The following is a 25,097-nucleotide window of genomic DNA, read 5'->3' on the forward strand; positions in this document are numbered from 1 at the left end:
TGAGAGTGGGTTTGTGGGGCAGGGCAGTGATAGAGAAAGAAGCCAAAGGAAAACGGTGCATATTGCATACAAAAATTAATTTTATTTCCTGAGGCATAGATCTAGAATGCATTTCTCTCAACATCTTCTTTATTTGAATTAATAGTTTTTAGTCTTTATGTAAATTTTAAAACCACTGTGAAAGCCTTGAGGTGAAACTGGCGAGATACAGTCTTGTCATCATTAGAACCACAAAGGCAAACACACAGGAACTTAAGTTAAATACAGAAAAAAGATTTTAGAAATTACTGTAGGAGGATGTTGGCTATATTCTCTCTAATTTGATATTTGTTAAAGTCACAATGGTGTATCTCCACTGTTGAAAGATACTGTACTTTAAACTATCAGAAAGGGAGTTTTTGTTGGGCTTTTTCACTTGTTTAATTATTTTGTTCAGTTTTGAACATGGAAAAGCTGGATATGTTTTATTAGTTTTGCTATTTTTCTCCGCAAGGCAGTATACTTTGTGTTATGAACTTGATGTATTCCTGATAAATCAAAGGTATTTTTCATTGCAGTTTCTTCCAAGATGGCTTGAAAACAGCTGATAAACTTAAACAATATATTGAAAAGTTGGCTGCTGACTTATATAATGTAAGTTTACTTACAAGTAGCTTTATATCTGAAAATGAAAATATTTTGTTGTATAAGTACATTTTAAATATAACTACAAGGATCTATATTTCATTTGCATCTTATAAATGAGAAGTGTGTTACTTGCAGGTTTTGGAGCTATTAGGAAAAGTAGCTTTCATTCTACTAATTCAATCATACATTAAGATAAAACTACTTTTAAGTGTGAATATTGGAATCAGCTTATATTATTAATTTTAGTACCATTTTCACTTTTTAAAACCAAACTACTTAGTTATAGCATCAAGGTTTTAAAATGAATTAATTTGTGATGTTCATTGAAAAGTAATAACATGGAATCAAAATCACTTGTCACCCAGGTGTTTCTGTATTCTATAAATCAGAATTATACTAATCCCATTTGCTATTATCATTTGTTGCTAAATTAAACTGCATTTTCTTTCCTTAAGTAACCTGTCAAATTTATTGGAGTCATTTTAATATTTCAGAGGATAATTTAGTTGCATTAGATATAGTAAGCCATTGAAATGTAATAGAAGAAACAGTGCATATCAAGTTGTACATTCATTTTAATTTGCTTTTCAAGCAATGAAGGCATAGGAGGTGAAGATATAAGAATGGACTGGTCCATGAATATAAACTCAGCTATTACAAAAACACAAAATAATTGAGCTGGTTGTTCAGGACATCTAAAATGGTATATTGAAATGCATAAAACTTTAAAGTTGCATCCAGCAAGCATCTAATGGCAATCTTTTTGTATAGATAAAGCAGACACAAGATGAAGAAAAGAAACAACTTACAGCTCTTCGAGATTTGATAAAATCTTCTCTGCAGCTTGATCAGAAGGAGGTAAATAATTTAGACATGGTATTCTTATATTCCAGAATTGGTTTAATTAATGTTAAATTTGTGCAGTTATTGGCTCAAAAGAGTTGGACTTTGAGCATTATAAATGTCAAAACTAATGTTTACAATGTTCAACTGCATATCAACAAACAGTGTTTTTACATTTGTTTTCTGTTTCCATTTTTTGTATGAAAAGAAATTCTTTTTTTTTATGTTGTTTCTTAATGTACTGTAAGAAGAGTTATAATGGGTCATATAAATGCTTCATCTACCCCAGAATCCTGTCCTTGACAATGATAAGGAATGATTGCACAGGGGAAAAAAATTAAGAGAAGGGATACACTCTTCCATCTTGTGTTCTGTTATCCTCCAGCCAGTTTGTGTTGAGGAATTTCCTGACCCAGGTGATCCCAGGGCAGAAGGAGAGCCAGAGACTTGCGTTTAGCTGTGGTTTGCACATTAGAGTTCATCTGCTAACTGACATGGATTTTGTGCTGTTGTTCTCCTTTCCAAACTCCTTTTGCTAATAGTATATAGTAAGGAAGAAAATTGGTTTGCTATTCAAACAGCAGGGGCTGAGACAGGGCAGTTAAAAAGTAGAATTCATCATCGAATGCACTAATATCTGGAATCTACTGCAAAAGTGAGGGGAAGCACATGTGATGGCAATTGCAGATGTTCTGGAATAGTTTTTGAACTAGGAGATAACAAAATAACACACATCACAGCTTTTACCTGAGATAATACTGTGACTTTTCAAAATTGTAGTGCCTGAGAGAAATACTGAATATCCCATGGTGACAGTGACTGTTGGGAGGGTCAGTGTAGCTTTCCTTCAGGAAAAGTTTGCTTATCCTCTGTTCAGTTTCCTTGTACGTGTATAAGACATTCATATTTACCAGGCGTCTGTTACTAAATATGAATTATAACTAAACATTAGACAGATGCCATTCTGCTGAATATATATGATCATCCAAATATATGATTAACGGTATTGCTTATATATATATAAAAATATAATTTACAACCAGGTCACTGAGTCAGCCATGTTTCTGGTGCCAGTTAATAGTGGGTGTTGAAACCAAAATTCAGGGCAATAAACACTGGTACTTCCCCAGAATACCTTCCCAGCAGTAGCTTGACTGGCTTGAAAGTCTTTGAATTTTTGCAGTTACTTTTTGAAGAAGTGTAAACCACCACCTTATGTTACAGCTGTGCCTTTCCCGCCATGGCTGCATGTTCTGTGGAAAAATCTTTCCCCTTTTACTTGTTTTGAACTTCTAGATCTGCATACCCTATTCGGGATCTGAGTGTGTGAAGTTATGATATCCTTACTAGATACTTTTTTGATTTTCTTTTTCTTTTTCTTTTTCTTTTTCTTTTTCTTTTTCTTTTTCTTTTTCTTTTTCTTTTTCTTTTTCTTTTTCTTTTTCTTTTTCTTTTTCTTTTTCTTTTTCTTTTTCTTTTTCTTTTTCTTTTTCTTTTTCTTTTTCTTTCTCCATATAAAACCTTACATTTATTTGCTTTTTGACCAGAGGAGGTGTGTAAGTTTAATCCTCTGTAAAGCTATAACCATATCATCCTGTTTCTGAACTTTCATGGTGAGCTCACAGTATCTTATTCTTCTCCTCTGCATCACTTGGCATTTTTTTATGCTGATCTTCACCTGTCATTTCTTGTCAAGCTACTCACTGTTGTTGAGTTCCTGAGAAATTCTTCAGTCAGCCTTTCTTGAGTATCCTGAATAATTTAATGGCAGCTAACAAAATTTGACAGTTTACTGTTCACCTTTTTCCATATTGTTTGTGTTAGACACCACATGTGCTGGCACAGCTTTCTGTGAAACTCATTTGGCTGTTTCATGTTTTTAACCTGTTACCTCATCTGAGGTCTTCTCCTCTCATCCTATGGCAATGTAATTCTTTCCTTGTCATAAGGAAGAATAAGTGCCCATTGAAAGTCTAGGTACACTGCATCAGTCATCATTTACTTACTGATTCTTCCAGGAAACTCCAGGAAATTTTTGTACACCACCTCTCTGTTCAAAAGCTGCCCTGATTGTATGTAATAATAAATATATTCTTCAAAGTAGTCTTCATTAATGTCCCTTCTGTTGTGTGAAGCTAAAAAATCTTTACTTTCCTGTAATTCTTCTGAAACTTTTGAAAAGTAGAACTTTAGTAACTGGGCCAAGTATTTTCATGGCCTGTCATGTAATTTTATAGATAGCCCATTGTGATTATGGCCACTGTGTGCAGATGTGTGGCTTGAAGTTAGTAAATAAACTAATGTGGAATCACAGTTAATAAGGAATGATGGACAAGTAATTCCTTACAGTGGTATTTTTTTTTTCTTTTGAATGCTTGCTTACATAACATAGGTGCACATCATATAGCAGACAAACCGTGGCCAGGAGGCTGTTCCTCTTCCTGCATCTCTAATCCCATCGTTCTGAAGGACAACACAGCCTTACAACGCACTCTACATGTTTTTTAGAATTTCTTTCATGACACAAATGCTGACAGGAGTACCACAGAGCAGCTTTGAATAGATCCTAATTTACTGTAAAAGCTGCTAGCTCTTTCTAGTGCTCAGTTTTCCCTTATCTCATACTTTACAGTCTTTCCTGATTCTCAGTTTGGTTTTGGTTTTTTTTTCCCCTTCCATTTCCAGTGTGCACATGGACTTACCAGATCTCTCCCATAACACTTACAGAGTTTTCCATACAGGCATTACATGTGTCATCTCCCTGTTACCTAAATCACTCTGTACTTAGTTCCTACTCATTCTTCATCAGGAATTGATTCCAAACACACAGCAGCAAGACTTGCTCTCCTCTCATGTACCTTTTCTTCCACAAGCTGATTATTTGGGAAGCGAAGAAAAACATCTTCTCCTCTCCTGGATGCTGCATATGTTGTTGAGTTCATGCTTCTTGACAATTAGCCAGTTCTTGGCAATAAAGAAGGACAAATGGATGGATGTTCTTCAGAAATGTATTATGCATTCATGGCTGCATATGGTACAATCCATACAAGTCAAGTTTCAAAATTGCCTGTAGATTATTATGAGGCAGAGTAACAAGTGAAATATAATTTTTGGATTTTTGGTTACCTATTTTGTGGATGTGTAGTAAAAATATTGTGTTTTAGTGGAAAGAAACCTTGTGGGTGAGCTGTGGGTGAGGCTTTGTAGTGATGCAGAGTCCCCAGGCAGGTGCAAAGGAGAGCCACTTTATTGCAAAAACCTGGCCTTTTTAAAGCAGTTAGCCCATTATCAGTTACACAGCTTTAAATCATAATAAACATAATTCAAGCAACCACCACACACCACGATGTGAACACAGGATGGTTCCATGATTTCTCAGTTAAGTCAGTTTCCCATAGTCCTTTTCTGCTTAACTGAAGTAGCAGGCCTGAGCCATGATTTTATGGGCCTTCCATTTGTAAGGTTTTACCTATATGCAACAAAACCTCATCTGAAATACAGAAGTAAAACCAAATATAAATGTGAAGATGGATTTTGAAACTTGAATACATGTTGAAATAAAGTAGCTTCACAGGCATCACCAAAATAAACTGTGCAACTGTTCTAACTGTAATTACAGTGTGAACAGATTCTAGGACTCTTGAAAAACTCTGGGTGTGTATATATATACTATAGGTATATAAAGTTATAAATATAAAAACAAAGTGTTTGTTTTGAAGAAAATTGAATTGTGTCCTAGAAGAAAAACGAGCAGTATTGTGATTCTCAGATATCTAGACAAATCACAGCAGAGAGAGAGAGAAATGCTGCAATGAAAGAATCTGCTATTTTGATAAAATAACCATTTGATCACATTGTTGTTCATGTTTTTCTTTCAAAATCAAAATGAGGACTTTGAGTCATGAGATTCTGCTCCATGACATGAGTCAGAGTGTAATGATGCTAGCAGAAATTGAGGAGCTTGATAAAACAATGTGTTCCTTAGGTATTCAGTGTTTAATCCTGAAGCAGAATGTCAGCATTCGTTACTCCTTGGTTAAGAGACAGCAAATCCTGACACAGCTGGAGTTTTCACCAGTAAGCTTCCATCAATGTGTATATCCAAATCTTCAAGTACATAAAGCTGGACTACATTATTGTGACAGATGGCCTGGTGGATTATGATTAAGTATACATTTTCCCACTTATATTAGTGCATTATAATCTCATCACTGCAAAATTGATGGATTAATGGAATTATTGAAGAACATGAAATGAATAGGGTTTTTTCCAGTGGATTTGTAAAAAATCAGAAGTACTCTTACCAAACATTGCTTTGGCAGGGAAGCAATTTGAAATAATAAAATTGAGGCCCTGGTTGTTTATAGTTAAAAGTTTCTTTGACTGAGAAAAGGAAATTGAAACTAGTGACTTCTGTCCAAATTGTAAATTCTGCCACCTTTAACCTCTTTAGAGTTGCTATGGGATAAGTGAGACATCCCAACATTTTCAAGGTCTCATAATGCAACTCCTTTTTCATTCTTGTACTTGTTCAAGGCGTTTATTTAGCATTGTGGGCGTCTGTGATGACCTCACTGATTTCTGTGGCATACCTGTCCTTTCATCAGTAAAAAACTATTACTGTAATCACTGCAATTACCTGGTTCCTGGAGAAGCACACCTTGACTGTGTTGGAATCCTGGGCTGTGCAGCAGTGCCAGTGCTGCAGCCTCTGACATTGGCTCTGCTACATGGAATGTCTCTTGTGGCCACTGTTGTGCTGTCCCCGTGTCAAGTTGGGGCAGATTCTGTTACCTTGTGCAAGAATTATCTAGTTTTGGAAAATTATTATTGTTTATGGCTTTTGGAAAAAGTATTTTAATGAATACTAGTGTACTTTTAATTGTGTAAAGCATCTGATCTTGTATGTCGTTAAATGTTCATATCATAAGAAGCTTAAATTTTAAAAGAAACTGTGCCTTTAATACAAACTTCTGTTCCCTATTTTTGTCTATTAATTATTGCTGCAAATTAACTTAAGATCATTAAGTTGAATGTAGCTGATTTTTGGAATCATGTTATGTAAATTATTTCTTTACGTTTTGATTTAGTTCCTCAAATCTCCATCTCATCTTCTACTTGCAACAAGAACTATATCTCATTTTGTTCTTTCCTATGCTAATACCAGCAGAACCCTAACTCCAACAGGGATTTGAAGTTTGCTTTTAACAAATGAGCTGCTGATGGTGGTGGTGTGAGCACTGCTGGCAGCACCCAGCTCGGAGGAGCCGTTGTGCTGCGTCCAGCCACAACGGCCAGTTTTACCAAAGCACTTCTCTGAACTCTGTGGCAAAGTTGTTACAAAGTGATAAACAATTGTAGGTGCCCTGGATAAACTAAGAGAGAGTAATCTTCAATATATATTGGTTGTGGTAGTAAGAAACTCTGCTTTAGAGAGGAAACATTATTGACAAGGGAGTAATTGAACTTCCCGTTCTTTTGATTTTTTGGATTTTTTTTGGTGGGATGTTGTCAAATGTTTTGCAGGTTATTGTTTCATAATTGTATTTAAAAACAAGTTGTTGTGCCCTTAATTATAGCTTTTTGCATACCCTGGCAAAAATTAAAAGTTAACTTTGGGCCTGCCTGATCTTTTTCAATGGAAATTCAGAATTAGCTCCTATGGTGGAGGATACAATATAACTCTCATTTTAGGCAATTTAAAGATTACAAAGATCAGAAGATATATTAAAATTTGATCCTGCAGTCTTCTTAGTTGTTTTGTGAAACCAGTGTCACGTATGCCAGGTTGCCTGGAATTTTGTTATCATATTTTGTTACTGGATGAGACAAAACAACAATATGCCTAAAAAAATAGTTCTTTCCTTCTCACTAGTAGTGTTTTTAGAAAGGGGAGACATGGTTTTAACCGTGGGGGTTATAAAATTTATGTTCAAGGAACATGTTTTTTTAAATGAATAATAATTCTTGTTTTAAATTATTTGCTTTCTCTTTCCTCTATTGCTTTTGCCTTTCGTGATCGAAGTCTAGGAGAGTAAGTCAATGTTTTAATGAATTTGGGGGATTCTTTTTTCTGATGTGCTTGTAACAAGTTAATCCATTTCACTTAATTGTTTCACTAGATCAGGTCAAAAATTATTTCAGCTGACTTCATCCACTAAAACTCATGAATTATACATATTTTTATTGAGAAAAAAAGTGATTATTAGCATTTGTCTTTCTTTATATATGTGTTCCTATATATATATGCATGCTATATTCTGTTGTTTTCTGTTTGAAATTTTATCTTGGCCTTTTACTTTTTGCTTATAAGATTGTGCAATATTAAATACCTGTATTCTGAAAGTTTTCTTTTTGAGATGCATATTTGCATCGAAGGCCCAATGTATTCATTAAATCTTGAATATGCATCTAGTTCAAGATCATGTGGTGTAAAAGTAAGCTCTCTCATGAATGTAAAACATGCAGTAGGAGTTCTCCTTTTTTGATCTTTATGAATTTGTGATGTTGTAGAGAAGAAAAAATAAAATAGGTTTAAAGGTCAGGAAAGTTTACTGTGCACGTCAGAAGAACATGAATGTTGTTTCCCTTTTTCAGGATTCACAGAGCAGGCAAGGAGGGTACAGTATGCATCAGCTTCAGGGGAATAAAGAATATGGCAGTGAGAAGAAAGGTTATCTTTTAAAGAAGAGTGATGGGTATGTTCTGGTATTTCACATAATAGTGAAATCTACTACAGTGTTCAGGCTCTAATTTTAATAGCTTTCTACTGTGGTTGCTTCAGGCATTTTCTCCTAATGCATGTGCTACAAGTACTTGTGACCTCCAAAGTTCAAGCCTGAACACAGAACTGAATTTAATATAGCAAATATAACAAGCATGACAAGGAAGCTTAAAAAAATAGTCATAGTTAAAAGAAAGCTATTGTCTTTATAACTCTCTAAAGGATGATTAAGATCTCTCACCAATCTCCAAGTTTCTTTTGGTGAAGCATTTAGTAAAATTTTGACTGCATCTGTTTGTTTTTTAAAGCTATTTGTCTCAAAATGATAATGATACTAACGTGTTTTGAAGTCACTTCTATTTACTAAACTTGATATAATATTCTTATGTAGGTTAAGGAAAGTATGGCAAAGAAGGAAGTGCACTGTTAAAAATGGAATTCTTACCATCTCACATGCAACGGTAAGTTATTTTTATACCTTTATATGAAAATAATAAATAGCATCATCCTTTCCTGGTGAATCTGTTGCTGCTAATGTGCTATTGCAAAAAGGTTGTTATTTCAGCTTCTGACTGTTGAAGTTTTCTGAAACTATAGCTTATGAAATGAATTTATCACTAGTTGAAAAAGAAAATGGCAAATGTATTGAACAGACTAGTCAACTAGTACTTCAGATGGATTTGCCTGTAAGGATTGTCCTCGTGTGTATGTGAACCACATAATTTGGGAACTTGGGAAGTATTTGATATTAGGTTAGTGTCTGACAGATGAGTGAATGTGTTTAGTATTTTGAGTGCTTTCAATTAAAAGTTTGAAATGCTGGGAAGTTTTGATCACAGTGAGTTCTTGGAATCTGGCATATATCTGAAGGATTTTCCTAGGAATGCTCAGTTGTGAGGTAGCACCAAGGTGTGATCATGGTGGAGGCAGTGCTAAAACTGCCTTGTGGGGGTGTAACATGTACTTGTTGGAAACGAGCATAGCAGTTGCTCTTGTTAAAGGAGATGGTCCCATTTCCTCACTTCTTTTCCCCCTTTTCCCCAAATTCCACTGACAGCCCTCAATTTCTAAAGCTTACTACCTGTATGAACCTCAAATTCCTCAATGATACATTTAATTATCATGTGTTAAGTGATTACAGCACAGAATATTGGTATTGGTATTTATCCTGAGTTCTGAAACTCCAGATCTGCAGCTTTCTAGTTTCCTTTTCAAGTTTTAGAATTATATTATTGATTTATTTAAAATGAGAGGAAACTCGGAATATGGGCATGCTGTAATGAAAAACTGTCTTATTGTTTTTCCGTTGTTGATGAAATACAAATAAAAATGTTAATATTAGCATATTGTAAATTTAAGTTTTTTTCTCTTCATCCCTTTCTGATAAAGTGAGGCCATGAAGGTTTTAATTTTGTTTAGATTTAGCAATTTGTCCATTTTGAGAGACCAAATCAGACCAAGTGATGCTGGTCTCCAGCTTTTTGATGGTGTATATGTGTGCATGTCCAAGCTTTAAGTAATATCATACATGCCCACTCCCCAGAAAGGGAAAATTATCCTAAATCAATACATTTTTAAAATAATATAAATTTTCTTTTTAGTCCAACAGGCAACCAGCTAAACTGAATTTATTGACCTGCCAGGTGAAGCCAAATGCTGAAGATAAGAAGTCCTTTGATCTAATATCACGTATGTAGCAACTTTAGTACCACCTTGTATTATGTGAGATTTCTGAAAATGTCATTGAAAGATGCTTTGAGTAGAACACAAGGCTAGAGTCAAAGTTCAGGTCTGTATCCAGACACGCTGTGCCTCATGAGTGTTCAGAGCCTTAGTTCTGATGACGAGTGAATGGATGTAGAACCTTTCTCTGTGTAGATGTGACATAAATACTGTTTGTTTGTGACAAGCCATGAAATGCAGCACATGTGTGGCTCCCTAAGTTCAGAGAGATGTTTAATAGCTCACTGGAACATGCATTAGCTGTGTCCACCAGGAAAGGAGAAAGACCTTTGGATTTATCCTGCTTTTCAGTCATTGTTCTGCTTTTTGGGAGCTATTTGAGGGAGTGAGGAATACAAGAGACCCAGTTTCTTTCTCTCTTATCCTACATTAAAAATATATTTCTCTTTGTCTGAAAATTGGTAGTGCCTTGTCTTCTCAGGATTAAAGCTCCTGTGGTTCCCCTTCTTCCCATTTTGGTCATGTACAGCAGGTATTTGTATCCAGTCTGATTTTAAAAACTATTGATGAGTCAACTTCATTTTTTCAGACTTTACGTACAGAGTATTAATCAACAAACAGTTCCAACATTCTGTATTGAAAAGGACAGTCTAGGAAACCTTTTATTGTGGGAGATAATAGCCACTTCATGTCTTCATCTGTTGGTTAGTAAAGGAATTTTCTTGGTTCAGCTGGAGGGAAAAACTATATAAAAGGAACAAATTAATTTTGCCCTCTTCTCCTAATTATGTACTAGATTGGACTTCTGAAAGGGTAAAATTTGATCCATGTGTTTATTTTTATTTAGTGTATCAAAACTTATTTCAAAGCTTTCAAAGCTTATTTTAAAATATGTGCAATTGGTGTGAATCAAAATTTACAGTTTCATCTTCCTTTTTTTTTTTTTTTTTGGAGTTGTTATCCATAGCTATGAATAAAGGATTAATGATGCCTTTTAAGAGAATTTGCTCTTGAAGGATTTAGCTGCCAAATGGGTTTTAGTACCAAATATGTAGACACGTTAACTTTTATCATGTGCCAAATGCAAAGATGTATTTCTTTATTTCAGATAACAGAACATACCACTTTCAAGCAGAAGATGAACAGGAATACGTAGCGTAAGAATTTTTACATTTTTTCAAGTTTATTTTGCCAATAGAGATGTATAAAATCACTCATAACAGTGGAAATAATTTTTTCAGCTAATGCATAAGTAGTGCCTACTGTCTCTTTTTTTTCTGCTGTTATGAATCTGTAAATGTAAACTATTTTGTGTCACACTACAGAGCTCTTTTAAAACCTAGTAACTTTACAACCAAAACTAAACCAAACCAAACCTACCAAAACCCCATTTAGATTGTGTATCTTGCCAGTAGCTGGCTTGTGTGAAGTGCTTGGGATGATATTGTAGATTAGAACATTAAGATTTAAATGAAATATTTTTAAATTCTTCTCAAATCTTCTGTAAACCCTGTTCAGCAGTTACTTCTTTTCCTCTTCATTCTACTTTTTCCTTGAAATGAAACATAATAAATAGATAAAAGATCTCCATATTTTCCATAGAAAATATCTACAGGCAGTGCACTTTTTCTTCTGTAGGCCTAGAAATAAACAGCAAAGCACATCTCTGAGATTTGTGTACTTCAGAATCCAGGAACTTGCTTCATTAATGCATGTTTCCAATTAGATTATTTCCTTTTAAACAATCCTCCTTCCTGTTGCATCAGAGCAATTTCCTGAGAACCATGTACCACTGGTTTTTCCTCCTGTCTCACCAGACGTGTGTTGTGCATGTTGTCTAATGCTCAACATCCAAAAGTTCAAGGAATAATGTTACTACTTAAGAGGACAGCAAAGACTACCTCATTTTTTCCTTAAATATCCACATTCTGGTGGAAGACTGTTGCTCCATGTGTATTTTAAAGGTACAGGGGAAATTTGTAGAGTGTTTCACTTGTTTGGTAGTGTTGGGTGGCATTGGCATTGACAGCTCAACCTTGGGAGTCATGGGTGAGATTACAGGCTGGAAAATTCTTTGTTGTGCAGCTATTTTCTTCTGGGCTTTCACAGCTTTATGTTGGCTTTTACAATGCAAAGCTGACTTGCTAGTCATGATTACTGCATTCATTCTGGAACTTAATTATTCCAGTAATTTTCTTAGTCAAGAAGAAAATACTGTTATTTCTTATGAGTCATAAGTTTTTGGTACTCTGCCATAAATCAATTTTTACTGTATTAGTTGGTTTAACAGGTGAAGTGGTTTGTTTGGGGTTTTATTGTCTTAACACATGAGCAAGGTAGGGGAAGAATTAATTAGCAATATCCTTCTTCTCAGAGGCAGATGAATAAATTTAGTTTAGTAGGCTGCCTGTTGGACTGTTTTGAGAGTCCAGGCTGGTTTTATTTCCGATTAGAAGCCCTGAAATTTTGTCTATATCTCTGAAGTCAAGTGGTTGAGAAACTTGCTTTGGGATACAGAATCCTAGAGTATCTCAAGTTGGAAGGGACCCTTAAGGATCATTAAGTCCCACTGTCTGCTCCTCCCATGACTGCCTACAAGTAAATCATGACTAAGGATATTGTTCAGATGCTCATTTAACACTCACAGGGTTGATATCCTGGCTGTTTCCCTGGGGAGCCTGTCCAGTGACCAACCACCCTGTCAGTGAAGAACCTTTTCCTGGTGTCCCATCAGAACTTCCCCTGATGCAGCTTCATTCCATTTCCTCATGTCCTGTCTCTGGTCACCAGAGAGAGGAGTTCAGCACCTTCCTTCCTCTGCCCTCCAGGAACCAGAATGAGTGTAATTGTGCTGATGAGAAACTGTTTTTCTTGTGCAGCCACTGAGTGGGCCCTAAAAAGCTTTATTATCTAAGGTCTCACGGGAACAGCACCCCTTGGACTTCCAACCTTAGTGATTTAAGGGTGTTCTTCAGGAGCTACTTGATGTAACTCCTCATTTAAGAGTTGTCATCCTCTTGTTTCAGTTTCCCCCTGACTGACAGAGGTGTGCCTCTCTTGATCCTTTCCTCGTGTTTTATCCACACAGTTTTAGTACTGCCTCTGTTACGTCCTTTTTTACTTTGTGAACCAATTGAAAATGTGTAAATAGATTTTCAAATCACCCTTTTTTATACACTCACATCTAAATAGAGAAAAAAAAAAGATTTATTTCTTTTGGAGATTTTTTTTTAAAAAAAAAAGCCTACAAAGCACTGAAGCCTACTTTCTGTTACAGGTTTATTACTGCTTCCCCTCAAAAATTTCCTTCAGGCCAGTGCCTTTCTTGATTTTTTTTATCCAGGCAGCTGTTTGTTGGCCTTTGATTACTGATTGACAGTCCTTAAGTTCTCAATGGATTATTAGTTTCTCTAGATAAAGTGCACTTGTTAGAGGGAAGTGGGGTGTGGGTAGTGTGTTTCTGTATGTGCATGTAAATATATGCTTATGAGTAGATTATAGGAAAAGTAACCTGATTTTTTTTAACAAATACTTAAATAATAGTTGCTTTCTGTTTTTTTTTAACATAATTGTGGATAGGGCCAAACATCCTCTGGTGATGAGCTTTGGGCTCTTTTCTACCCTGTTTTTGAAGGTCAAGAGCATATCCTTACCTACAGGAAATGCCTGGATTATAAACAAAGCTAGATTTAGAAAGTTTTCTATGAAGAAAGACATCTTACTTCAGTGTAGTTTTTAACAGTAGTCATCAGTCTGCTTTCACGTTGGAAAGACTGAGTTTGAAGGCATTGATACTGTCTGATGCTTCTTCCATACCAAAAAAAAAAGTTATTTATCAATATTTGAGAAATATTATGCTATTCTTGTTCCATTTATCTGGAAACAACAGTTTTTCAATATTGATTGTCAGAAGAGACAGTTAAATTTTTACTGCAAAATTAAAAAAAAACCTATTAGACTGGTTCTTATTCTTGGGGGAGGGTTTTTTTATTGACTTGAAAATACTGAAGCAAAATAAGAGAAATGTGAGTCCATGTGTGTCTGGTCCATGCATGATTAACAAATTGGTATCTTCTGAAGGCACCTAGGATGTCAGATTTTTGTTTAGCCTCGTTTCTTCAAAATTGTGAATCTCCAGCAAACAAAATGCCTTAAAGGATGATGAGAAATTATTGATACTCAGAAAAACAAGTTTAAAAGATGATTGGACCACCTATTTATTGTGTTAGTATCATGGACTAGTTTAGGTTGGAAAAGACCTTTAACATTATTGAGTCCAACCATTAATCAAACACTGCCAAGCTCTCAACCAAACCACGTCCCCAGGCACCCCATCCACACATCTTTTAAAGCCCTCCAGGGATGGTGGCCCAACCACTTCCCTGGGGAGCCTGTTCCAGTGCTTAAAAACCCATTTTGTGAAGAATTTTTTTCCTAATATGCAATCTAAATGTCTGCTGGGACAACTTGAGGTAATTTCCTCTGGTCCTAAAACAAGAAGACAAAGCTATTCTGTAAGACTTGATTAATTTCTAAATTATTTGAAAGAACACTACGAAGGATTACCAGAAGTTTTTTGACTATTCATTTATAACTGGCAGTATTGTGAAATAGAGAAAATACTTTTTTTAAAATAAAGGAAGAACAAAAAAGACTAATACAGATAAGAAAAAGAGAAGAGCAGTTAGAATGAGTTTTATAAACTATTAACATTGAATTAACATTCCATATTTACTGACTTGAATTGGGTTTTTTTGAGTGTGCAGCCTGCCAGGAAGGCCTGGTGACCAACTGGGCACTTCTTGATAAGCAGCACCAGTCATTCAGAGATGTCTGTGCCTGTGCTGCCACTGTGGTGCCTCTTGCTCTCACTCAGTGACAGTCCTGGGCAGAGGCTTCCTTCTACCTGAGCAAACACAACCAAAATAATGATGGCTCTGACAGTTTAGATACTTGTAATGAGGAAGTCTATATCAAACTTAACAGCTGGCTCAGTTGTGTTGTGTTTGTTTTAATTGCATCTAATAATTTTTAATTGTTACTGCTTTGTTGAGTTTTAGTCAAATTCTGCCTTTTTAACAAACTACTCAAATTGTAACTCAAAAATAAATTCTCAACAAATGTCAGAATAAATGTTGTTTGTCTGAGTTTAATTATTATTTTACTCTGTGTATTTAACCAAACATTGGTACGTATTAGAAACAAGATACCATTGCCTCTCATTTTTTAATAACATCTAATTTCATCATTAAAATTGCAGAAGAATGCCCTCTAGTGTGGGTTCTTCTCATGTAATGAGAAAGATTAATGTACCTTTATTGTTTTCAACATGTAAACTTTGGAGCAAATTTGTGCTCTAGAATTTCAATTTCTCTTTTATTTTTAAGGTTGATTTTTCAGTATTTTTAAAGCATTTTAAGCACTAGTTCCTAGATTAAATTCTGCATATGAAAATTTTAAAAACATATGTGCATGAAGTATATAAAATGGAATGCCCGTTTATTAGTTCAGGTACTGAATCTGTGTTCTAAAATTACACACACAAACTACCCTCTGAAATCAGTTAAAGCTAATCTTTTTTTATTGTTATTCTGTGAGGAATTACAAATTTCAATATGAAGTTCTCTTAGTTTGTTTAGATGACCATTACCATTTCTGCTTATTTCAGAAGACTGATGATTTCAGCAATCTAAATATTGTAAACATGAAATACATTGAGGACACTGCCAATTTAAAATATTTCTGCATTAAAAAAAAATTGCAGTAAATCTAAAATCATCTAAAATCACTTTACCTATGAGGAATTCTTTTTAACTTGCTCTTTTTTTCTAAATTCTGCATCTGCAATGTGTTTGGTCCTTAGTGGAACTGCTTTCCCCTCTTTACTTACACATGGAGCACAGCAGCTGCTGAGAAGGGTTTTTTTTTGGTTTTAATTAAAACATTATGGGTAAACAACAACTTGCAGAGTTATTGGGGAGAGAAGGAATAGTGCCTGATACCATTAAAGAGTCTTGATTTGTTGCACTCAACTGTCGCTCCTCGAATTTTATGTTGGCTATTGGTATCGTTACTCTCGCATCTTCCTCAGCCCCTTGGTTGCCATGGCAGTTGTCGTTAATTTGGGCTTTACAGTCTTACTCTGATTAGTGCACAGAGATCTGCATGTAAAAAGCAACTACACATCAATACATTCACCAGGGTGCTTGCTGTTTCCTCTGTGAAGAGAAAGATGCACATTGGAGAAAGTAGGGGTTATAATTTTCTCCAGGAAGGAGACTTTAGGAAGATTTTGGGCACCTTTTAAAACAGCTAAATTGCCCCTTTTCTCTTCCACAACTTGTACTTATTTGAGAAACCTGAGAACTTGGCTTTAAAGTTGTTCATGAAAGGGCTGTTAGAATTAAGACTATTTATCTCTTCTCATTCTTACTTATCTTTTCTCAAATCTTTCCTTTTTTTCTCTCACTTTTCCCCCTCCTCAGTCTCTCCCACAATACAGTCCTTCCTTGTAGTCCCACTAATATTTTCTTCCTGGCAAGATTTCTGTAGTTTTTAGATTAACATGTATTTGCAAATGCAGATCTTCATTGAGGTCTTTATCTTGTACTAGATGGATATCAGTGTTGACTAACAGCAAAGAAGAAGCATTAAATATGGCATTCCGTGGAGAGCAGAGCACAGGTGAAAACAGTTTAGAGGATCTGACAAAAGCCATTATTGATGACATACAGAGATTACCCGGCAATGAAGTCTGTTGTGATTGTGGCTCACCAGGTATCTCCATTTGTTCGTGTCATCAACTTCTTGTTGGGAGCAAAGTGATTTCTTTAAAGAAGTGTTTGTAGAGTGCAAACTAATTTTCTAAGTGATGTTTCTCAGTCTTCAATCTGTTTTTAAAAGATCAAATATGACTTTCCTACATCAGTTCCGTTTAATTCACTAAAATATTTTTGTGTGTTGTCTGTGCTTACTTCCAGCAGTTCAAGCCCCTCTGGAGTTTGAACTGTTCTTGTTGCACTGTGTCTAGATGCTTGTTGCACTTGAATGGAAGTTGCTTGGCATCACTGATCCTGTGCATGCTACTAAGTAGAAGTGAGTAATATTTAGACAATGATTGTGGAAAAGTTGACCTGGCCAGGATCTTGCTCTGAGGCTTTGTCTTGGCATGAGACTACTGGAATTGCAGCATCAGAAGGTGGAATAAGTAGTCTTATGCAAAGGATGAGACCCAGAGTTGAAATCCTATCAGATAATATCTTCAGAAGTACAGAGTTACAGGTCAGTTATGTCTCACTTAGAGCCTGAGAAGGGGCAGCTGGTCACAGTAGGACTGAGCTGGTGTGGTAGCTGTGAGAGCTGGCAGCTGTTGCAGCTTTCTCATCAAAGGGACACTTCAAGAAGGTGATTCTCATTTGGAACTGAGTAGATCCTGTGTATCTTGCTGATGCAGAACTGATCCAAATTTCAAAATAGCTAGTTAAAATTACGAACTGGGATATAATTATGTCAAATCCTGGAATTGGTTCATTTAATTATTTCATTATGTAAAGCTATAGAAACTTCAGATTACAGTTCTCATTCATCTTTTAATTTGTAGTAAAGTTTTAAGCTTCACCTCTGTACTCGAGCTTGCTGCTTTAAAACTCTTGGCTTAATGCTTCAGCAGTTACTATTTAAGGTCCAGGAAGAGATTAATTTGTGCACAGAGTATGTCTGGAGCTTTTTCTTTTCCTTAAGAACTGGTCATGCTTCTTATGTAGCATTCATAGTATAAAATCTATTCTAATTATACATGCAGATCTTCTCCATGACAGCATTTTTAAGTTATTTTTTTCCCTGGACTAGTCAGTATTTCTCAAATTTTCTTCAACATGCTGCTGTTTTACATACTCAAAAGCGCTATGATTAATCTTTAATGAAGGACTATTTAAAGTTTAAAAAGTAAGTTTTAAAACTTCAGAGGTTGTCAAATCTGGGAAATCTGTTGCTTTTAAAAACAGGAAGTAATATGTACAGAAAACAAATACTAAATGTATTGAAACACATTCATTCAGTATGAATGAGTAAGTCCAAATTGAGTGCCTTTGGGACTGTTCCTAAATCTGAAAAACTGCATTCCACTGGTAGCAATTTGTGGTTAAATTTGCACTAGAGTTTGGAGAAAAGTATGGAATGTTCTTAGTTTATTTTCATTCTTTGAAACATTGAATGTGGAATCATTTCAGAATACATCTCTTACCACCATTGCAAACCTTTTCTTGGACTTTGATTAAATACTTTGTTTTTCAATTGCGCAGATCCAACATGGCTGTCGACTAATTTGGGCATTTTAACCTGCATTGAGTGTTCTGGAATACACAGAGAAATGGGTGTCCATATTTCTCGAATCCAGTCTTTGGAATTAGACAAATTAGGAACGTCTGAACTCTTGGTAAGTTTCTTTAATTTATGTTGGATTTTTTTTAGTCAAATGTTGACATATATGCAGGAAGCACCAAAATGTACTATTTACCAAAATTTACAATTTAATATTTTTCAAGGATTGTGTTTTTGCAGAATTTCTCCTTCATATTTCTGTAGATAATTTACAGGAGCATGGTTACATATTATTATATATAACTGATGCTCTTATCGCTTCTCATTTCATGTCCTGAGATGTTGCAGAGTCAGTATTGACATCCGCTGTATTCAGTGCCATCAGAATTTTGCCTCTCAACAGCTGATCTGGACCCAAGATCAGGGAAGTCTAACAGCTCATGCAATTTCAAACATGAAGCTAATTTGACTTGGCAAGGGAGAATGACTGTTGCAAATTCTGAAAGAAAAATATCGGAGGAATCTTAATTTGCTGAATGAAATCATGAGTAGTTTTATCTCCCTAGCTATGTCTGGTCTGAAAGTAGACACTTGTTACAGAAATTTTGTATAGCAAAATTAAGAGAAGATGTAAGGCAAATCTGGATCTGGGTATAGGTTCAACATTGCCACTTTCTCTCTTCATGAAATATTGAGGTTTTTTTGCAAAGTTATTATTAATTTAAATCAAATTTTACTAAGCATGATGTTAAGTAGGCCTGAGTTTCTTTCCCAAAGCAGCTTCCTGATCAGTGTATCAGCACCATTTCAGTGTTCACGATGCTGGTTCATCATTCTGGTTTTGTGTTGGAGGCAGATTATCTTGAAATGTAAATAATTCTGTGACTCTGAAGTCAATTGTACAAGTTCTGGCAGAATAGAAGCATTTCCTTTCTTTTTAATTGCTCTGTATCTCCATGTAATCATTGGGCTTTAATTTTTCAGTCCTGTATTTTCCATCTTCTATTAATAATGTGGAAAATGCACATTAATAGTCCTGTTGTTAGGTTGCTGCTAGAGCCCTAAAGTCCTCACCTTCATTTATTCTTTTTCTTATCGCAGCTGGCCAAGAATGTAGGAAATACTAGTTTTAATGATATTATGGAAGGGAATTTACCTAGTCCTTCACCTAAACCCAGTCCATCAAGTGATATGTGAGTATTGAATCTTTAAACTCTCTAAGTTTACTGTTGAATATATCTATGATGTTAAGTGTCTTAAACAGTAACCAAGCCAGGGGAAGGCATGGATGGCAGAAGACTGGAGGTTATTATTCCCACTGTGGAGTTTCTTAGAAGTTCAGTCTCCAGACATACAGTCACATTTTAGCTACCTCAGCTTCCCTGTGTAGAAAGCTTAGTCTGGGTTTTAAGGTGCATTTTTTGATTCTTGAATGGTTTTGAATTTTGCAGTTAACACTCAGATGATAAACACAGTGGACTAAATGGCACTAGTTCTGCTTTTCTTTGGTCTTAATCCCCACAGTAAGAGTAATTTTTGTATATAACAAGAAGACAGGATAAAATTGATAATTTTCCATATTTGGGGCTTGTTTGCAAGAAAGACATGCAATGTAACAATAAATAACACACTTTTTATCAGATAGTTTTCTTCTTCCCTTTTCAGCTTCCAAGTTAGACAAGGTGATTTTAAATTATAATCATTGACCCATTTTTCTAAAAATTTCTAAAGCAAGCTCTATTTTCACACCCCACAGGACTGCACGTAAAGAATTTATCACTGCTAAATATGTAGATCACAAGTTCTCTAGGAAGACTTGTGCATCTGCGGCAGCTAAACTGAGTGAATTACTTGAGGCTGTCAAATCCAGGGATTTACTTGCACTAATTCAAGTCTATGCAGAAGGGGTAGAGCTAATGGAGCCACTGCTGGAGCCTGGACAGGTAAGCTTATCAGGTAAACATTTAATGTTTTAAATCATGTGTATTTGTAAAATGCCCAGGATCTGGGGCTGTTACTTTAGGTGATAAAACAAAAGAAGTAACAGATGGAAATGATGGGGTTTTTCTTCTTTTCCTTAATGTTGCATCCTTGTGAGGAGGGAAAAGAACACTTTATCTTTTATCATCAATTGTTCTAAAGGAGAGTGAAATGCAGTAGTGATTTCATACACTGTTTACACACTATAGTGTGTTGAAAAGCACCTGTTCTGCAGTGTGTCTCTTTTAGAAAAGTCCCAAAGAACTGACTTAATAGCCAAGAGTCACCTGGTACCACATACAGTTCATACCTGCTTTTAGAATAGTGGCTGAAGGAACCCATTATTGGCTGTCTGCAAGTCTCTGTTTACTGTAGATGAGGAAGTAATAAATCTGATGACCTCACAGCTTCTGATGAGACACTTACAGAAGGAAGTACAGTTTCTTTCAACCTGGAAGATTCTTTTGTATGTATCTGTGTATCAAGTTATGAGTACTCAATTTTCCTTTTGAAATCAGTAACAGATTTTTGGAAATATCAGTCCAGGCTGACCTCAATTATCCATGGACAAATGTTAACCATGAGCAAAGTAACCTGTTTTTATCGATAATTGATGTCATGCAACCACTTGCCCAGCAATGTTTTCTCCCAACCTGGAGACATGTCAGAGAATGCTTTCAACAAGTTGTGTGCAAATAGCTAAGCTGGCAAAGAACACAGTGCCTGTCTGTGTTCCATGGAAGGGATAAGTTCAGTATAGCCTCAGCACCTGAGCTGTCACAGAGTGCTTATCATGGAAACACATTACAGATTCTCTTACTGCGATTTCAGCTTTCTCTATTTGTCATCCACAGCAGTTGCCCCAGAATTAGCTCCTCAGTCTTCCCAGCTATTACAGGTAGTGATATCTAGAAAGGTATGAGCACCAACTGAAAGTAGTTTGCAGTTAGGACATTTGTGGCAGCATTCTCCTCTGTAAATTCTCTGATGTTTAATAAAATAATATATTTTTGGTTAGGACTTTAATTATATATATATATATACTGTAATATGCTTTTTAAATTGTCCTTTATGATCAATAGGAGTTAATGAAATCTAAATTTAGAGTAACTTCTTGTGCAACTTTTAAACGGAATTAAACAGCATTTCTGTTTCTATTTCAATGCATTAATGCATATGATATATATAGAAAATAAAGTATGATTCAATTCAAGTTCAACAAGGAGAAACCCTAGATATGGGGGAAATGCCCCGTGCACCAACTTTATGCTCTGCCTAAAGAGACCTGGGGGTCCTGATGGACACCAGGGTGGAATGGCCAGCAGGATGCCCTCGTGGCAGAGGTGACAGTACCATTCCAGGCAGCGCAGGTGCATTGGCAGCATGTGGAGGGTAGTGATCCTTCCCTCCACTCAGCACTGGTGAGGCCACAGCTGCAGTGCTGTGCCCAGATCTGGGCTCCCCACAACAAGAGTGACTTCAGCATGCTGGAGAAAAGGGCCACAAATGTGTCTGAGAGTCTGGAGCACCTGGAAAGGCCCAGAGATCTGGGGCTTTTCAGCTGGAAGGATGCTCAGAGGCATCTCATCACTGTATGGAAATACCTGCAGGGCGGGTGGAAAGAAGACAGAGCCCAGTGATGGGACCAGAGTCACTTGCACAGACTGAAGCACAGGAGGTGCCCTCTGAACATCAGGAAACCTTTTTGTATTGTGAGAATGACCAAATACTGGCACAGGTTGCCCAGGGATATGGAGGGATATGGAGTCTCTGTCCTTGGAGGTATTCCAGAGCCATCTGGACATGGTCCTAGGCAACTGGTCCTCAGTGGCCCTGCTTGGGCAGGGAGGTTGGTCTACATAACCTTCACAGGTCCTTTCCAACTTCAACTGTTGTGCAAATCTGTAAGAGTTTTGATGTATGTGGGACTGTGATTTTTGTAATGCTGTTTTTGTAGGAGATAATGTTGTGACTTTGCTTGGTGCTCACCAGGCCGTTGCAAAGCAACAAGTACTGCAGACTTACTCAGTATTCTTTGACAAGATCCCTTTCAGTTACGGGTAGCTAAAATGGTTAAAGCCTTCTCAGGGTTGTTCCATCTGGGAAAAGTGAAAATTTGGTTTAGGAAAGATCTTGGGAAGTGTAATGCCATTTCTTTTGAAGCACATGGTGTCTTCTAGAGATGAAAAAGACAATAATCATTTTCATCATAATTTCCTAATATTTTTCTTTCAAAAGACTTGTAAAGAGTGAATGAGATGTATCTCATAGGTCTGATATACAAGCTTTGCAGAAATAAGACAGAAATCTAACTTCTATTTGCGTATGTTTAGGAGCCAGGTGAAACAGCACTTCATTTAGCAGTCCGGACTGCTGACCAAACCTCTCTCCATCTGGTTGACTTCCTTGTACAAAACTGGTATGGATTGCTAACTTCTCATTAAATTGTACATGACAGTCATGGATGTTCAGAGTTATTCTGGCAGTGCCTTGGACAGTGTTTGCTCATCACTTAAAATCTTTCTCTTTAGATATGTTTTAAAAGAGAATAGTTCATTACCTTTGAGTTGAACTTTGTGTTCCTGATCAATAGAGAGAGGGAAAGGTGTGTAGATTAAAAGCATTGAAAGCAGTTACATAAAAATAGGATGAAAGGAAAAGCTCTGTAGTGCATGAAAGAGCCTTGATTTAGAGCACATGATGATATGTAGCCATGCAAACAAATAGTTCAGGTACAGGAGAGGTGCAGGTAAATGTACCAAATGCAGGACACATGCAAAGGAATTGTAGAACTAGAAAACAGGGTTCTTTCTCAGAAAATTATGAACAGATGCTAGATTGACTTTAAAAAAGGTGTTCCAATAGTTAATAAACTGTATTGAAGCTATTGAGAGCATAAACTTCTTAATTAGTAATTTGCAGCATCTAGTTTATTGGCTGAGTTGTTCTTTGTTGTCGAGGGATGTGTTCATAGAAATAAAAATCCTTAATGAAAAGTGAGTTCTGATTGTGGGAGAGTGTTATTAAAGTAACAAATGAAAAATAACTTTCCAATATTTTCAAGCTGTTTGAGATCATAATTTGAAAAATGTTTTAGAAGCCCAAATTACTATTTTGAGCATTATTAAAGGATTTTTTGTTTTGTTTTGGACAAATATGTAAAATTATTTTCTTTAGTTATGAGTCTTCATTGTTTCTTCAGACAGCTGTAACCTTCTGTGTGCTTCTGTCTGCTGTGTGGGTTTTTGTGGCAGTCTCAAGTTTAGGAGCATCTTTACAACCCTGTGGGCTCTTCCTGTCCAATATGGGTAACACCAGGAAAAGCTGTTTTCTCCTGTGCTTTGCTTTTCTGCTTTATGAAAATATTTTATTATTCCCAAAATATCAGTAACAGTTTTTGAAGAACCTGGGTTTAGAAGTTGAAAACTGAAGGAAATACAGTTTTTTAAAAGACCTGTGAGCCCCTTTGCACATCTGTTTTTTCCCTAACTCGATGTGTTGTCCTTATATTCCTTCTTACAACTCTTTTGTTCATTCTTACAGCTGCCCTCTTGATAGTTCCTTGACTGCATGGGATTTATTAACCTATTTTAACTGTATTAGAATTATTTTTCAGATATTTCTATTGGGCTAATTTAGCATGTTTGAAGAAAGCATTACAGTGAAGTGGCAAGTGGAAAACAACTGGCATGACCTTAGAGAGATCTAGGTTTGAGTCTCTTGAGTTTCAGTTTTTTTGTTTTTTGAATGAAGATCTGTAGATTTTCAGTCCTTTTTAATCACAGCTCAGGTATTTCCAGTGTCCTTGGAACAATTCTTAATACTTTGAAAGTAATGTTTAATTTAATTTTTTTTTGTCCTACTTCATATTTGTCCAGTAAATTTTATATGCAGTTATTATTTATAGAGATGCTAGATCTGAAATTAATGGCACAACTACTATAATTTTCTTGATGGTTTGTTCTTTTTTTTTTTTTTTTTTTTTTTTTTAGTGGAAACCTGGACAAACAAACAGCATTAGGTAATACAGTTTTACACTACTGCAGTATATACAATAAACCTGAGTGTTTGAAATTGCTTTTGAGGGGGAAGCCAACTCTTGATGTAGGTAAGTTCATTATTTAAAACCAGGAAATACAGATTTCCTAACATTTCTTCCCATTATTGTAGCCACTTTTTTGTTTGTTTTTTGGGTTTTTTTTGGGGGGGGGGGGGGGGAGAGAGGGTGTTGTGCTCCTTTTGGGTTTTTTCTTTTTGTTGGGTTTTTAAATTTTTTTTTGTTTGTTTGTTTTGGGTGTTTTGGGTTTTTTTGTTGGTTTTTTGGGGTTTTTTTGTTGGTTTTGGGGGGGGGTTTTGTTGTTGTTTTTGTTGGTTTTTGTTGGGTTTGTTTTGGGTTTTTTTGTTGTTTGTTTTTGTTTTTTGGGGGGGTTGTTTTTTGGGGTTTTTTGTTTTTGGGGGGTTTTTTGTTTGTTTTGTTTTTGTTTGTTTTGAGTGCTCTCACATAGACCTTGAAACATAAGCTGTATACTTGACAGTTGGGATTTTATGTAGTCCTTAAGCTATCTGGGTGTTAACTTCACATAAGAGGTACTATGTTTTCATTTCTTTCCATATTGAACCATCTCTGATAGATCTTTCCATAAGTAAACCCTTCTTCTAGGGATCTGAATTCTTTCAGTCACAGGCCTTTCTAGAGGGCTGCTTTGTATTTTCTAGAATTCCTAACTGACATTCTCTGTGTAATATTTCACACAGACATTATAGATCTCAGTTTGATCATTTTCAGTTCCTGATCACAGAAATGCTTTACAATCTGGATGTGCTGTAGAGCATTCTCTGTTCCAGCTCCATGGCATTTACTGATGTACTGTGAAAATACATTTTACCTAGGGTTTATTCACATCACATGTGGGAGTTGTTT

At 35.8% G+C, this 25,097-nt stretch overlaps 1 protein-coding gene across 3 annotated transcripts in view; it reads left to right on the top strand.

Moving 5' to 3' along the window:
* ASAP1 (ArfGAP with SH3 domain, ankyrin repeat and PH domain 1) overlaps positions 1-25,097 on the top strand; it is a 144,844-nt gene that overhangs the window by 88,412 nt on the left and 31,335 nt on the right. For all 3 annotated transcript variants that reach the window (XM_066175892.1, XM_066175911.1, XM_066175902.1), the window contains 12 exons: positions 558-633; positions 1,399-1,485; positions 8,068-8,168; positions 8,586-8,655; positions 9,796-9,883; positions 10,986-11,034; positions 16,491-16,654; positions 18,178-18,311; positions 19,298-19,389; positions 19,953-20,139; positions 22,510-22,595; positions 24,169-24,284. In XM_066175892.1, the coding sequence (XP_066031989.1) occupies positions 558-633; positions 1,399-1,485; positions 8,068-8,168; positions 8,586-8,655; positions 9,796-9,883; positions 10,986-11,034; positions 16,491-16,654; positions 18,178-18,311; positions 19,298-19,389; positions 19,953-20,139; positions 22,510-22,595; positions 24,169-24,284 (1,250 nt within the window). The remainder of the gene's footprint in view (positions 1-557; positions 634-1,398; positions 1,486-8,067; positions 8,169-8,585; positions 8,656-9,795; positions 9,884-10,985; positions 11,035-16,490; positions 16,655-18,177; positions 18,312-19,297; positions 19,390-19,952; positions 20,140-22,509; positions 22,596-24,168; positions 24,285-25,097) is intronic.

Source organism: Chamaea fasciata, unplaced genomic scaffold, assembly GCF_029207755.1.
Source record: "Chamaea fasciata isolate MVZ Bird 193981 ecotype frontalis unplaced genomic scaffold, bChaFas1.0.hap1 SCAF_1, whole genome shotgun sequence".
Lineage (NCBI taxonomy): Eukaryota > Metazoa > Chordata > Aves > Passeriformes > Sylviidae > Chamaea > Chamaea fasciata.